The 15796-nt window shown below is 43.7% G+C and overlaps 1 protein-coding gene across 1 annotated transcript; it reads left to right on the top strand.

Annotated features, from left to right (window-relative positions):
* The first annotated feature begins 115 nt into the window (after positions 1-115).
* LOC134009155 (polyadenylate-binding protein 1-like) lies at positions 116-11139 on the top strand. The gene is made up of 4 exons (XM_062448881.1): positions 116-1000; positions 8857-9171; positions 9289-9384; positions 11017-11139. Exons 1-4 carry the CDS (start codon positions 116-118, stop codon positions 11137-11139), a joined length of 1419 nt encoding a protein of 472 aa, XP_062304865.1.
* Positions 11140-15796: the final 4657 nt, after the last annotated feature.

Genomic DNA, 15796 nt, shown 5'->3' with positions numbered 1-15796 from the left:
TATGACGTAACAGAACTTTTGGCATTTAGAATCCACAGTTTTGCATTAAAGAACCTTGTTAGACATAACGTCATCTAGTTGCCTGATATAATTTCCAATTAGATAGTAAGAAAAAATGAATCAGCGTCCTTCTAGTCGTCCAAAAGCTTCCTTGTATGTAGGAGACATACACCAACATGTTACCGAGGCAATGCTCTACAACCACTTCAGTCCCGCCGGGACCATCCACTCTATCCGCGTCTGCAGAGACAGGGTCACCAAGCGCTCTCTGGGTTATGCCTATGTCAACTTCAAGAGGTCAGTGGATGCCGAGCACGCCTTAGATTTCTGGAATTTTAAACTGACTGATGGCTCTCCGATTCGTGTAACTTGGGCCCACCAGCGCGACCCGGCCCTGACAAAGAGCGGTATGGGTAAAGTCTTTATTAAGAACCTGGACACGTCAATAGATAACGAAAATCTATACGACACCTTCTCTGGCTTCGGCAAAATCTTGTCGAGCAAGATTGCATGTGGTAACAATGGCTCAAAGGGCTATGGTTTTGTTCAATTTGAGACCGCGGAGGCTGCCGAGAAATCTATAGAAAGATTGGACGGTATGCTGTTTAATGACAGAAAAGCATTTGTGGGCCGCTTCAAATCTCGCAAGGAGCGCCAAGCTGAGCGCTTTTGTTCATGCGCAAAGTTCACCAATATCTACATCAAGAACTTTGGACAGGATGTGGATGAGCAGAAGCTGACAGAGGTGTTCAGCAAGTATGGAAAGATCACGAGCGTCTGTGTCATGAAGGATGAGAATGGCAAGTCCCGAGGGTTCGGCTTTGTGAACTTTGAGAGGCACGAGGATGCGCAAAAAGCTGTGGATGACATGAAAGGAATGCAAATTAGCGGCAAGCTGATCTATGTTGGCCGCGCCCAGAAGAGGTTAGAGCGTCAGTCCAAGCTCAAGCGTTGGTTCCAGCAGAACCAGGCTCGCATGACATGCCCTTCTAAGCAGCAGGTGAGTAGAGGCTGCAGTCACATAGTAAAAAGACAGTCATTTCTAGTGCTGTTTCCAGTGCTATTTCCATGTTTTGACAATATTCAATAATGAAGTCCACATTTTGCCAACCATCAGCAGCACATGAGTGCCCAGATCCACTCCAAGACCAAAGCCCAGGTCAAGGTCCAGACCCTGACCCAGGAAAATGCCCAGGTCGAGACCCAGCCTAAGGTCCATGTCTGGACCCATCCTCAGGCCCAAGTCCAGACCCAGCGTCAGGTCCAAGTAAAGGTCCAGACCCAGTCTCAGGCCCAAGTCCAGCGGGTCCAGACCCAGCCTCAGGTCCAGATCCATACCCAGCCTCAGGTCCAGACCCTGCCTCAGGGCCAAGTCGAGCAGGACCTGACCCAGCCTCTGGTCCATCTCCTGACTAATACCCAGGTCCAGACCCTGCCTCAGGCTAATGTCCAGACCCAGCTTCAGGCCCAGATCCAGACCGGGACCCAGGTCCTGACCCATGCCTTCACCCTGGCCTTGGTGTCTACGCAGCAGGTGTAAACCATACACAAATTTATATCTTAAATGTGTGATACACAAGGTGGCACCAAAAACCTTGGGTGTCTACTGTATCTATCTAACTGTGTGTATTTAACATAATATGTGCCCTGTCTCTTTCCAGCCTGTTGTCTACACATGGATAAGTTCTCCTGGTGTGTGTGTTGTGCCTGGAGTTTCTAACCCTAACCGACAACTGAGCATGACTGCTCTGGCCCAGCTCATGACCCTGGCTCACAACCAGACAAAGGCCCAGACCCTGATGGAGATTCAGGCCCAGACCCAGACCAGGGCTCAAGTCCAAGTTCAGGCCCTGATTGGAATGCAGCAGGTAATTACAGTACTGGCTTTTGTAAAATGACTTTTGACATGTATTACAGTTGTATTACAGTTTCACATAGTGGCAGCACTAGGATTGTGTGTATCTTATGTAAAGGTGTATTTTAAATTGTGTGTCCCTCTGTCCTCCATTAGCCTTCTGCTTATGTGTGGGGCAAGGAGCCTCTGACAGCCTCCACACTGGCCTCCACTCCTCTGCACTACCAGAATCCTAAGCTGGGAGTGTCTCTCATCAGCATCATCCACAAGTTTCAACCACACCTAGCTGAAAAGCTCACCGGTATGTTCCTGGAGATGGAAAATGATGAGGTGATCCACCTGCTGGGATCTCCACAGGCTCTGCACTCTAAGATCGATCAGGCAATGGCTGCCTTTCGTGCCTCCCGGATGAATGTGGCCAAGGTTATGTCCCAGCTTAACCTCCAGACACCTTTGAGGATCACCACCCTGCACCAGGCTAGCCAGGACTTCAAATCTTCTGCAGCTGAGACCAGCCTGACGAAGCCTGTTGATGGTCTCCAGGGAGTCGTGGGAAGGGAGACCTTCTTGCAGCTGTATGGTGAGAAAATCAAGGCTGTGATGAACACTTCCGATAGGCATCAGCCTACCACTGACATCCAGTTGCTGCTGGACATGAAAGAGACAGACAAGCAGATCAAGCGTTGGTTCCAGCGTTGGTTCCAGCAGAACCAGGCTCGCATGACATGCCCTTCTAAGCAGCAGGTGAGTAGAGGCTGCAGTCACATAGTAAAAAGACGAAGTCGAGCAGGTCCTGACCCAGCCTCTGGTCCATCTCCTGACTAATACCCAGGTCCAGACCCTGGCTCAGGCTAATGTCCAGACCCAGCTTCAGGCCCAGATCCAGACCGGGACCCAGGTCCTGACCCATGACTTCACCCTGGCTTTGGTGTCTATGCAGCAGGTGTAAACCATACACACATTTATATCTTAAATGTGTGATACACAAGGTGGCACCAAAAACCTTGGGTGTCTACTGTATCTATCTAACTGTATGTATTTAACATAATATGTGCCCTGTCTCTTTCCAGCCTGCTGTCTACACATGGATAAGCTCTCCTGGTGTGTGTGTTGTGCCTGGAGTTTCTAACCCTAACCGACAACTGAGCATGACTGCTCTGGCCCAGCTCATGACCCTGGCTCACAACCAGACAAAGGCCCAGACCCTGATGGAGATTCAGGCCCAGACCAGGGCTCAAGTCCAAGTTCAGGCCCTGATTGGAATGCAGCAGGTAATTACAGTACTGGCTTTTGTAAAATGACTTTTGACATGTATTACAGTTGTATTACAGTTTCACATAGTGGCAGCACTAGGATTGTGTGTATCGTATGTAAAGGTGTATTTTAAATTGTGTGTCCCTCTGTCCTCCATTAGCCTTCTGCTTATGTGTGGGGCAAGGAGCCTCTGACAGCCTCCACACTGGCCTCCACTCCTCTGCACTACCAGAATCCTAAGCTGGGAGTGTCTCTCATCAGCATCATCCACAAGTTTCAACCACACCTAGCTGAAAAGCTCACCGGTATGTTCCTGGAGATGGAAAATGATGAGGTGATCCACCTGCTGGGGTCTCCACAGGCTCTGCACTCTAAGATCAATCAGGCAATGGCTGCCTTTCGTGCCTCCCGGATGAATGTGGCCAAGGTTATGTCCCAGCTTAACCTCCAGACACCTGTGAGGATCACCACCCTGCACCAGGCTAGCCAGGACTTCAAATCTTCTGCAGCTGAGACCAGCCTGACGAAGCCTGTTGATGGTCTCCAGGGAGTCGTGGGAAGGGAGACCTTCTTGCAGCTGTATGGTGAGCAAATCAAGGCTGTGATGAACACTTCCGATAGGCATCAGCCTACCACTGACTTCCAGTTGCTGCTGGACATGAAAGAGACAGACAAGCAGATCATGTAAGTCACAGTCATTTACTCTTTTAGTATCATTGTATCCAAGTATTTTGTACTTATGAGCTTAGTTAACCTGATATTTGATATTAGTATTAATATTTGATATGTTCTGATGTTAATGGTAGGCCTTCTCTTCTCTTCCTCTTCTCACCCAGTGAAGACCTCAAGCCTGTCGCAGCCAGAGACCTGAGCCTGCTTCACCTGAGCAGAGAGCTTCAACCAGAAACGGCGGTTTCTTCCAAGAGCCATGTTGGCTCCATAGCTGCTCCCAGGCAGAAAGCAAAGAAGAAGGGAGGAGGATGTTTCTGTGGCCTCATGAGGGCTTTCGGGAGAGCTGTCAGGAGAGCTTTCAGGAGAGGAAGAGGAAAGAAAGTAAAACCTTTAAGTTGATCTTCACTGTTGTTATTACGTAAACATGGTTACATTCATAATAAACATACAGTGTGCATACCATGTTGGTTACCAATGGTTTCCTGGTGTTCTGAGCACATAGAACATTTTCTTTTTCTTTTTGAAGGATTGCACTGTGGGTGAGAAGACCTATGGTGGAATCTCACATGCAGAAAACATCACCTCCATGAAAGCTGTTGCATCTGCAGTGAAGAATGGAGATGCTGATCAGTTTCCCACTACTCTGTAATCCACATACATTATTAATCCTTAATTAAACATTCATTGCATTTTATTTGACTCTTGACTGTTGTTATTTTCATCTATTAACATCATACCAAAGAGATCTTTATCAAACTTCTATTTGAGAATCTTTAAACTTGTCTCATTTGCGCAATGAACTGCATTTCTAAGTAAAGCCTCTAGATGGTCCAGTTATCCCAGTTATCAGGAGGATTCTTGCAAGTGAGTTGTAATGCTCTTATGAAAGTATGTGGAAATGCCCCACAATCCCTTTGGCGATTCCTACTGCATGATGAAACTGCTATTTCTTTTCTTGGTTTAACATGTGTTGTATGTGAGGCCATAGGCAGGGGTTAATATGAGTATGGGAATTCATGACTCAGCTTTTAAGGTATCCTTTAAAATGTGTCTGACGTGTTATATTTGGGTGTTATGAGGTTGTCAATGGTCATCTGTCAGTTACCTCTCTACATTCCTTTTCAAAAGTTAATTTAATCTGAAACCTTTAACAGTTCAGCTCACACCATTGTTGGCAACTAAACCAAAGAGACTCACACTACATAAGCCCAGTAATCCATATTCTTCCTACAGTTGACCCAAAGAATGCTGCCTGTCACAACTACAGGGATGATTGTAGCATGAGCGTAGTCTGACTACGCCATCTAGTATAAAAAGTCTAGAACTTGAGAAAGGTTTGTTTTTTGTAAGGAGGGAACAGTGTGTGTGACCGAGAGGAACAGACTAAACAACAGTTTAAAAATAAGGATTTAATCAATTGATTAAGATGGTCCAAAGCTTCACAAGGCATCATTCGCCCATCCCTATATAGGCAAGACAAGTTTATTTGTATAGCACATTTCAACAACAAGGCAATTCAAAGTGCTTCACATAAAACCATTAAAAGCATCAAAACATAATGCAAAAGAAAACACGATTTAAAAACAATTAAGAACATTCAATAACACATTAAAAACATTCAAAAAGCAAGAAATAAAATAAAAGTTGCAGTGCAGTTTAAAAAATTAAATGCAGGAGTGAGATGCAGAAATTGATATTCTTTAATCTGGTTCAATTAAAGGCAACAGCGATTAGTAAAGTCTTCAATCTGGATTTAAAGGAGCTGAGGGTCTCAGCAGATCTGCAGCTTTCAGGGACCTTGTTCCAGATATGTGGTGCAGAAAAAACTGAACGCTGCTTCTCCATGTTTAGTTCTGACTCTTGGAACACAAAGTAGACCAGTCCCAGATGACCTGAGGGGTCGGGATGGTTCATAAGGTAGCAGCAGATCACAAATGTATTTAGGCCCTCAACCATTCAGTGCTTTATAAACCAGCAGCAGGATTTTAAAGTCAATTCTTTGTTGGACAGGAAGCCAATGCAAAGACCTCAAAACTGGAGTAGAACTCAGAACTATATAGATTCCCTTTCAGCACAGTCACTTTGCAAAGTCTTTTCTAGTCTTGCTACGTGTGTATAACCTGTCACTGGCACCGTTTTGACCACATCATTGGATTATCCCTTTGTACCTTTGGAATCTGCTTATTAAAGTTCTGTTCTCCACTTGGATCTGACTCCTGGTCCCCTTCCAATTTAACAGTGACAGATATCAAAGCTGTGTGCTGCATTCGTTTTTGTTGTTGTCGAGCACAGTAGAAATCATGAAGGATCTATTTGTCTGTTTGTATATAATTTCTGTTCTGTTCTCGAGAAAACCATTAGATGAATGTTGACTCATTATGTTGTATTTGTCTCATTAGAAAAGGAATTTACAGGAAACCAAATGATGACCAAAAAGGAAGTGTATGTAAATTGTTGACCATACCAAAGTGGCATACAAAATGCATGTAATGAGAGGAGATAACATTGAACAGCAGTTCAAAATTCTAGTAGTTTTTTTCTTTTTGTTTTTTTTAGAAAAAAAACAATGCACAGGCAAGATGAGTGCTTCTCCGGCATAATGAAATGCACTAAATGAAATAAGTGCAGGCTAGTGACCAATAAGAATAATGTGGAAGTACATTGTGCGTGTTCATGTAATTAACCTAATACTCAAACAATAAGTATGTAAAAGTAGGACATTCATAGGAGCTGTTGACAATTTACTGATTCCTAATGTGCATGTGTTTGACTGTTATAGTTATGTTTTACACTTGATTTAAAAAAAAAATGTTTTAGGGTCGGATTTGGTACAAAGGGGGGGAGGAGGAAAACAGCAACAGGTTATGGACAGAATATGTAGCAATAGGTAACACCACCCTTAGGGATCAAAATGTTATGGACAATTGGGACTTTCTTTGCGTATCTTCAAGTGGTCATCTGTCTGTTTTTAACCCATTTTTTTATTCAATATTTATTAGTTATGAATAAAGTGCTTTAAAGGTATCCTGCTGCATTGCCCTCTTAACAGTGAAAAGGTAATTTACTCAAACAAGAACCCCACACGTGTGTGGGACAAGTACTCAAGTAATAAACCTACACTAACTCAGATACTTTAATGCCGTAGGTATTGTATAATTCAGACTGATTACAATAAAACCAAGCTTACTGTAATAAACCTTGCCTCCGCTACGGAGCGTAGATAGTCAATGGCTAGTGCGAGTACACCGCTGGACATAGGAGGGAACACTCAAGATACAAAAAGGTTACTGTATTTGAATTCATAGAAGAGAGCATTGAGCCAGGCACACAGATCTTCCGGCAGTAGTCAGAGCCCCGCACACAGAAACCCCCCACCGGGCCAACCTAGGTGTCTGTCACTTGGACAGCCCCTCTAATTTAAACACCCCCACGGGGCACGGCAAACGTGTCTCACCCTACACACCCACGCTACAATCCCCTTAGGGCACGGCAAGCAATGGCCACACGGTGCTATCACACTTCACCGCAACGTCACGCGTGTCTCTACTGTACGGGAGCGCCGTTGCCTCCCGCGGTACACTAGCTCGCCGCCCTATGACTAAAATGCGACCTCCCTAAAACTGGTCCTAAGCGGTTACATACAAAACAAACAAGGGATAGAGTTTAAAAACACTAGGCCTATATACTCAACTCTCCGGGGGTTCGAGACCCTCCCCTGGGGTCTGCGCTTTGTGAGGCCGCTCCAAAGACAGCAGGAGAGCCTACTCCACAGGCTGGGAGCGGACAAGGGTACGCCTATAGCCCTATCACCCTAAACCGCCAGGAACCTCGCCCTGTCTTCACGCCGGCAGCCCTAAATGGTCTGCGAACGCCGCCACCCCCCGATTGCGTACTGTGTATTTCTATTTCCGCGATATCCACCACAACGGCTCCCAGACCAACGCAACACCCTACCGATCTTCTCCCTTTTATATCCCTCTCGACACTCCCTTCAACAGGTGCAGCCACTTGTCTAATTGTCAGCGCAGCGCTTGACCGCTCCCCTAACTACCCCCGTCATTCACTACACTTACCATAAACGGATAGAGTAAAGGTTTGATGAGCTACTTTGTCTCCTCTGGTTTGTAACTGATAAACTCCAGCGTCGTGGAGTGAGATGTTTCTCACAGTGAGAGATCCGGTCTGTAAGTCCAGCTGAAGTCTGTCTGTAAACCGCTCACCTAACAAAGTGCAACGTAATTTCCCCGTATTCACCTGCAGTAACCACAATTTATATATATAATATATATATATATAATATAAATATATATAATATATTATATAAATATATATTATATATTTTTTTTTCTTTACTACACTGGCATTATAGTGGAACATCGTCTAAATCATCTATGACGTAACAGAACTTTTGGCATTTAGAATCCACAGTTTTGCATTAAAAAACCTTGTTAGACATAACGTCATCTAGTTGCCTGATATAATTTCCAATTAGATAGTAAGAAAAAATGAATCAGCGTCCTTCTAGTCGTCCAAAAGCTTCCTTGTATGTTGGAGACATACACCAACATGATACCGAGGCAATGCTCTACAACCACTTCAGTCCCGCCGGGACCATCCACTCTATCCGCGTCTGCAGAGACAGGGTCAACAAGCGCTCTCTGGGTTATGCCTATGTCAACTTCAAGAGGTCAGTGGATGCCGAGCACGCCTTAGATTTCTTGAATTTTAAACTGACTGATGGCTCTCCGATTCGTGTAACTTGGGCCCACCAGCGCGACCCGACCCTGACAAAGAGCGGTGTGGGTAAAGTCTTTATTAAGAACCTGGACACGTCAATAGATAACGAAAATCTATACGACACCTTCTCTGGCTTCGGCAAAATCTTGTCGAGCAAGATTGCATGTGGTAACAATGGCTCAAAGGGCTATGGTTTTGTTCAATTTGAGACCGCGGAGGCTGCCGAGAAATCTATAGAAAGATTGGACGGTATGCTGTTTAATGACAGAAAAGCATTTGTGGGCCGCTTCAAATCTCGCAAGGAGCGCCAAGCTGAGCGCTTTGGTTCATGCGCAAAGTTCACCAATATCTACATCAAGAACTTTGGACAGGATGTGGATGAGCAGAAGCTGACAGAGGTGTTCAGCAAGTATGGAAAGATCACGAGCGTCTGTGTCATGAAGGATGAGAATGGCAAGTCCCGAGGGTTCGGCTTTGTGAACTTTGAGAGGCACGAGGATGCGCAAAAAGCTGTGGATGACAAGAAAGGAATGCAAATTAGCGGCAAGCTGATCTATGTTGGCCGCGCCCAGAAGAGGTTAGAGCGTCAGTCCAAGCTCAAGCGTTGGTTCCAGCAGAACCAGGCTCGCATGACATGCCCTTCTAAGCAGCAGGTGAGTAGAGGCTGCAGTCACATAGTAAAAAGACAGTCATTTCTAGTGCTGTTTCCAGTGCTATTTCCATGTTTTGACAATATTCAATAATGAAGTCCACATTTTGCCAACCATCAGCAGCACATGAGTGCCCAGATCCACTCCAAGACCAAAGCCCAGGTCAAGGTCCAGACCCTGACCCAGGAAAATGCCCAGGTCGAGACCCAGCCTAAGGTCCATGTCTGGACCCATCCTCAGGCCCAAGTCCAGACCCAGCTTCAGGCCCAGATCCAGACCGGGACCCAGGTCCTGACCCATGCCTTCACCCTGGCCTTGGTGTCTATGCAGCAGGTGTAAACCATACACACATGTATATCTTAAATGTGTGATACACAAGGTGGCACCAAAAACCTTGGGTGTCTACTGTATCTATCTAACTGTGTGTATTTAACATAATATGTGCCCTGTCTCTTTCCAGCCTGCTGTCTACACATGGATAAGCTCTCCTGGTGTGTGTGTTGTGCCTGGAGTTTCTAACCCTAACCGACAACTGAGCATGACTGCTCTGGCCCAGCTCATGACCCTGGCTCACAACCAGACAAAGGCCCAGACCCTGATGGAGATTCAGGCCCAGTCCCAGACCAGGGCTCAAGTCCAAGTTCAGGCCCTGATTGGAATGCAGCAGGTAATTACAGTACTGGCTTTTGTAAAATGACTTTTGACATGTATTACAGTTGTATTACAGTTTCACATAGTGGCAGCACTAGGATTGTGTGTATCGTATGTAAAGGTGTATTTTAAATTGTGTGTCCCTCTGTCCTCCATTAGCCTTCTGCTTATGTGTGGGGCAAGGAGCCTCTGACAGCCTCCACACTGGCCTCCACTCCTCTGCACTACCAGAATCCTAAGCTGGGAGTGTCTCTCATCAGCATCATCCAAAAGTTTCAACCACACCTAGCTGAAAAGCTCACCGGTATGTTCCTGGAGATGGAAAATGATGAGGTGATCCACCTGCTGGGATCTCCACAGGCTCTGCACTCTAAGATCAATCAGGCAATGGCTGCCTTTCGTGCCTCCCGGATGAATGTGGCCAAGGTTATGTCCCAGCTTAACCTCCAGACACCTGTGAGGATCACCACCCTGCACCAGGCTAGCCAGGACTTCAAATCTTCTGCAGCTGAGACCAGCCTGACGAAGCCTGTTGATGGTCTCCAGGGAGTCGTGGGAAGGGAGACCTTCTTGCAGCTGTATGGTGAGCAAATCAAGGCTGTGATGAACACTTCCGATAGGCATCAGCCTACCACTGACTTCCAGTTGCTGCTGGACATGAAAGAGACAGACAAGCAGATCATGTAAGTCACAGTCATTTACTCTTTTAGTATCATTGTATCCAAGTATTTTGTACTTATGAGCTTAGTTAACCTGATATTTGATATTAGTATTAATATTTGATATGTTCTGATGTTAATGGTAGGCCTTCTCTTCTCTTCCTCTTCTCACCCAGTGAAGACCTCAAGCCTGTCGCAGCCAGAGACCTGAGCCTGCTTCACCTGAGCAGAGAGCTTCAACCAGAAACGGCGGTTTCTTCCAAGAGCCATGTTGGCTCCATAGCTGCTCCCAGGCAGAAAGCAAAGAAGAAGGGAGGAGGATGTTTCTGTGGCCTCATGAGGGCTTTCGGGAGAGCTGTCAGGAGAGCTTTCAGGAGAGGAAGAGGAAAGAAAGTAAAACCTTTAAGTTGATCTTCACTGTTGTTATTACGTAAACATGGTTACATTCATAATAAACATACAGTGTGCATACCATGTTGGTTACCAATGGTTTCCTGGTGTTCTGAGCACATAGAACATTTTCTTTTTCTTTTTGAAGGATTGCACTGTGGGTGAGAAGACCTATGGTGGAATCTCACATGCAGAAAACATCACCTCCATGAAAGCTGTTGCATCTGCAGTGAAGAATGGAGATGCTGATCAGTTTCCCACTACTCTGTAATCCACATACATTATTAATCCTTAATTAAACATTCATTGCATTTTATTTGACTCTTGACTGTTGTTATTTTCATCTATTAACATCATACCAAAGAGATCTTTATCAAACTTCTATTTGAGAATCTTTAAACTTGTCTCATTTGCGCAATGAACTGCATTTCTAAGTAAAGCCTCTAGATGGTCCAGTTATCCCAGTTATCAGGAGGATTCTTGCAAGTGAGTTGTAATGCTCTTATGAAAGTATGTGGAAATGCCCCACAATCCCTTTGGCGATTCCTACTGCATGATGAAACTGCTATTTCTTTTCTTGGTTTAACATGTGTTGTATGTGAGGCCATAGGCAGGGGTTAATATGAGTATGGGAATTCATGACTCAGCTTTTAAGGTATCCTTTAAAATGTGTCTGACGTGTTATATTTGGGTGTTATGAGGTTGTCAATGGTCATCTGTCAGTTACCTCTCTACATTCCTTTTCAAAAGTTAATTTAATCTGAAACCTTTAACAGTTCAGCTCACACCATTGTTGGCAACTAAACCAAAGAGACTCACACTACATAAGCCCAGTAATCCATATTCTTCCTACAGTTGACCCAAAGAATGCTGCCTGTCACAACTACAGGGATGATTGTAGCATGAGCGTAGTCTGACTACGCCATCTAGTATAAAAAGTCTAGAACTTGAGAAAGGTTTGTTTTTTTGTAAGGAGGGAACAGTGTGTGTGACCGAGAGGAACAGACTAAACAACAGTTTAAAAATAAGGATTTAATCAATTGATTAAGATGGTCCAAAGCTTCACAAGGCATCATTCGCCCATCCCTATATAGGCAAGACAAGTTTATTTGTATAGCACATTTCAACAACAAGGCAATTCAAAGTGCTTCACATAAAACCATTAAAAGCATCAAAACATAATGCAAAAGAAAACACGATTTAAAAACAATTAAGAACATTCAATAACACATTAAAAACATTCAAAAAGCAAGAAATAAAATAAAAGTTGCAGTGCAGTTTAAAAAATTAAATGCAGGAGTGAGATGCAGAAATTGATATTCTTTAATCTGGTTCAATTAAAGGCAACAGCGATTAGTAAAGTCTTCAATCTGGATTTAAAGGAGCTGAGGGTCTCAGCAGATCTGCAGCTTTCAGGGACCTTGTTCCAGATATGTGGTGCAGAAAAAACTGAACGCTGCTTCTCCATGTTTAGTTCTGACTCTTGGAACACAAAGTAGACCAGTCCCAGATGACCTGAGGGGTCGGGATGGTTCATAAGGTAGCAGCAGATCACAAATGTATTTAGGCCCTCAACCATTCAGTGCTTTATAAACCAGCAGCAGGATTTTAAAGTCAATTCTTTGTTGGACAGGAAGCCAATGCAAAGACCTCAAAACTGGAGTAGAACTCAGAACTATATAGATTCCCTTTCAGCACAGTCACTTTGCAAAGTCTTTTCTAGTCTTGCTACGTGTGTATAACCTGTCACTGGCACCGTTTTGACCACATCATTGGATTATCCCTTTGTACCTTTGGAATCTGCTTATTAAAGTTCTGTTCTCCACTTGGTTCTGACTCCTGGTCCCCTTCCAATTTAACAGTGACAGATATCAAAGCTGTGTGCTGCATTCGTTTTTGTTGTTGTCGAGCACAGTAGAAATCATGAAGGATCTATTTGTCTGTTTGTATATAATTTCTGTTCTGTTCTCGAGAAAACCATTAGATGAATGTTGACTCATTATGTTGTATTTGTCTCATTAGAAAAGGAATTTACAGGAAACCAAATGATGACCAAAAAGGAAGTGTATGTAAATTGTTGACCATACCAAAGTGGCATACAAAATGCATGTAATGAGAGGAGATAACATTGAACAGCAGTTCAAAATTCTAGTAGTTTTTTTCCTTTTGTTTTTTTTAGAAAAGCATTTAGAAAAACCTTCATTCAGCAACTCAACTCTTCAGAATTTAAGAGCTAGCAGGGTGTCTCCTTGCCTACAGCATTACTGGTCATCAGATGACAGACTTGGCAGAACTGTCATGTTCCGTGGAGGTTCCCTCTCCATCACAACCTCTCTGTGAGACACAACAACGTGAACTCTTGCTTACTAGAACACATGCAGACCTTCAGCAATCAACGGTGCCATCAATACAAGTATATACTAGAATGATTGTCAAATAATATTCAACTTGGTTCTATTGGTTGAATATTTTACCATATTATACCTTAAACTTCCTGTATGCCACAGCCACAGCACCCCGGTCCCTAGTGTGATTGCGAAAGTTGGTGGTTGTAGGCAGACCTGAAGAAACACATACACACACAACCATGGAGTTTTACTAGTGTTTCCAGGTTTTGTGGTCAAAAGTGAGTGCTAAATGGTTGTCTTTCTCACAAGGCGTTTTTATAACCAACAGTAAACAGACCGGCAGACATGACAGTGTACTATAATGTTTATAATTTGTGTAATAAAGTGCATCAGAGATGTTACTATGAAAACTGAGGATTCAGAGTCTCCATGTTTAGTTGTTTGTCATCTGCTTCTCTTGACATGGAGAGAAACAGCCACTGACCTGGGCACAGCTCTGTCTTGTGGAGTTTGGCTGTCTGGTTACTGATGGGGTTTTCAGCCACACAGCTGTAGGTGTCTCCATCCTGGTCCTTCATCTCCAGATGGAGAGAGATGTTGGAGGAGAGATCAGGACTGCTGGTCTGGTTAAGTCTCTCCTCTCCTTTGTACAAGGTTAGGGTCACATCTCTCCCGTTCTTCACAGAACACTCCACCATACAAGAGATGTTGTTGGCTGACAGACAGAGGTATGAGTAACTGATGGCAGGACCGGACACCATGTCTGAAAATTTTCATTCAAATGAGTGCCAGTTAGTGTGCCAGTTATTTCCACTAGGAGGTGATATTATCCTACAGCTTTGAGTCAAATTAAAGCGAAACGTACACAAAAAATGCACAGGCAAGATGAGTGCTTCTCCGGCATAATGAAATGCACTACATGAAATAAGTGCAGGCTAGTGAGCAATAGGAATAATGTGGAAGTACATTGTGCGTGTTCATGTAATTAACCTAATACTCAAACAATAAGTATGTAAAAGTAGGACATTCATAGGAGCTGTTGACAATTTACTGATTCCTAATGTGCATGTGTTTGACTGTTATTTAGTTATGTTTTACACTTGATTTAAAAAAAAAATGTTTTAGGGTCGGATTTGGTACAAAGGGGGGAGGAGGAAAACAGCAACAGGTTATGGACAGAATATGTAGCAATAGGTAACACTACCTTTAGGGATCAAAATGTTATGGACAATTGAGACATTTGGGACTTTCTTTGCGTATCTTAAAGTGGTCATCTGTCGGTGTTTTTAAACCATTTCATTTTTATTCAATATTTATTAGTTATGAATAAAGTGCTTTAAAGGTATCCTGCTGCATTGCCCTCTTAACAGTGAAAAGGTAATTTACTCAAACAAGAACCCCACACGTGTGTGGGACAAGTACTCAAGTTATAAACCTACTCTCAAACTCAGATACTTTAATGCCGTAGGTATTGTATAATTCAGACTGATTACAATTAAACCAAGCTTACCATAAACGGATAGAGTAAAGGTTTGATGAGCCACTTTGTCTCCTCTGGTCTGTAACTCATAAACTCCAGCGTCGTGGAGTGAGATGTTTCTCACAGTGAGAGATCCGGTCTGTAAGTCCAGCTGAAGTCTGTCTGTAAACCGCTCATCTAACAAAGTGCAACGTAATTTCCCCGGATTCACCTGCAGTAACCACAATTTATTGTAGATCCATCCGTCGTCAGGCTGGAGTCCAGCTACATGTGTTTCCAGAGTGACAGTCTTTCCCTTTTGCACACTGAGTTGAGTCAGTTGAGCCTGGGATTCCCAATCAAGCATACCTGAAGATAGAAATTGAGTTATGGACAGTTCATTGCAGAGCATTGGGACAAATCAATTCAGAGTGGCCTAAATAACACAAAGCATAAGAAAAAAAATAGGCTCACGTGCATGCAGCCACGATATTTTGTTTATAGTAGAAGGCGCTGTTATCATCAACGCAGCCACAGACAGCGTCGATGCTGCATATGGAAACCATGTTGCCGACCCTGGGGCAACATGGGGAGAAACCCCTGCTGCCATCGCTGCGCCAACAACGGTTGGTTGGCACACAGCATTCTTTGGTCCTTTTGAAAGTCACAGAAACAAAATTGTAACATCAAAATGTTTGCTTTCTTGACCTGCACTCATCTGCTATGTTAAAACATCTGAAAGTCACAAATTTTCAGATGTTTCACTTTTTTTTTTTCACTTTTTTTCACTTTTATAGTATCAAAAGTAAAAAAGTGGTCTGTGGACGAAATGTGTTATAAAATGGCACAACATTACTGTAATTATACATTTAAACCTATTTGATTATAGCTTAGACCCTAATGTTTCTTTTGCTGCTGGTTAGAATATTCTAAAATAAATGATGCCAGAGAAATATGGCAGATGTTGGCCGGATGTGTAGAAGTTACGTTGACAAGATGGAGTATGGAGAGCATTTGCCAATTGGCAAAACGTCGCTGAGAGGTCGGCATTTTAACGAAACTGTCTTCCAGACAAATATAGATTTGCCACGACCTGTCTGGGGTCTGCACTGGCATGGATG

The sequence above is a fragment of the Osmerus eperlanus genome, chromosome 22 (assembly GCF_963692335.1).
Source record: "Osmerus eperlanus chromosome 22, fOsmEpe2.1, whole genome shotgun sequence".
Taxonomy (NCBI): domain Eukaryota; kingdom Metazoa; phylum Chordata; class Actinopteri; order Osmeriformes; family Osmeridae; genus Osmerus; species Osmerus eperlanus.
The sequence above is the reverse complement of the archived record's forward strand: the minus strand, read 5'-3'. Positions and strand labels throughout refer to the sequence as shown.

Coding starts and splice junctions, on each gene's coding strand:
- LOC134009155 (XM_062448881.1), top strand. CDS start 116: ATGAATCAGCGTCCTTCTAGTCGTCCAAAAGCTTCCTTGTATGTAGGA. Junction 1,001..8,856: donor CATGCCCTTCTAAGCAGCAG/GTGAGTAGAGGC, acceptor TCATGCGCAAAG/TTCACCAATATCTACATCAA. Junction 9,385..11,016: donor AGGTCGAGACCCAGCCTAAG/GTCCATGTCTGG, acceptor TTCTTTTTGAAG/GATTGCACTGTGGGTGAGAA.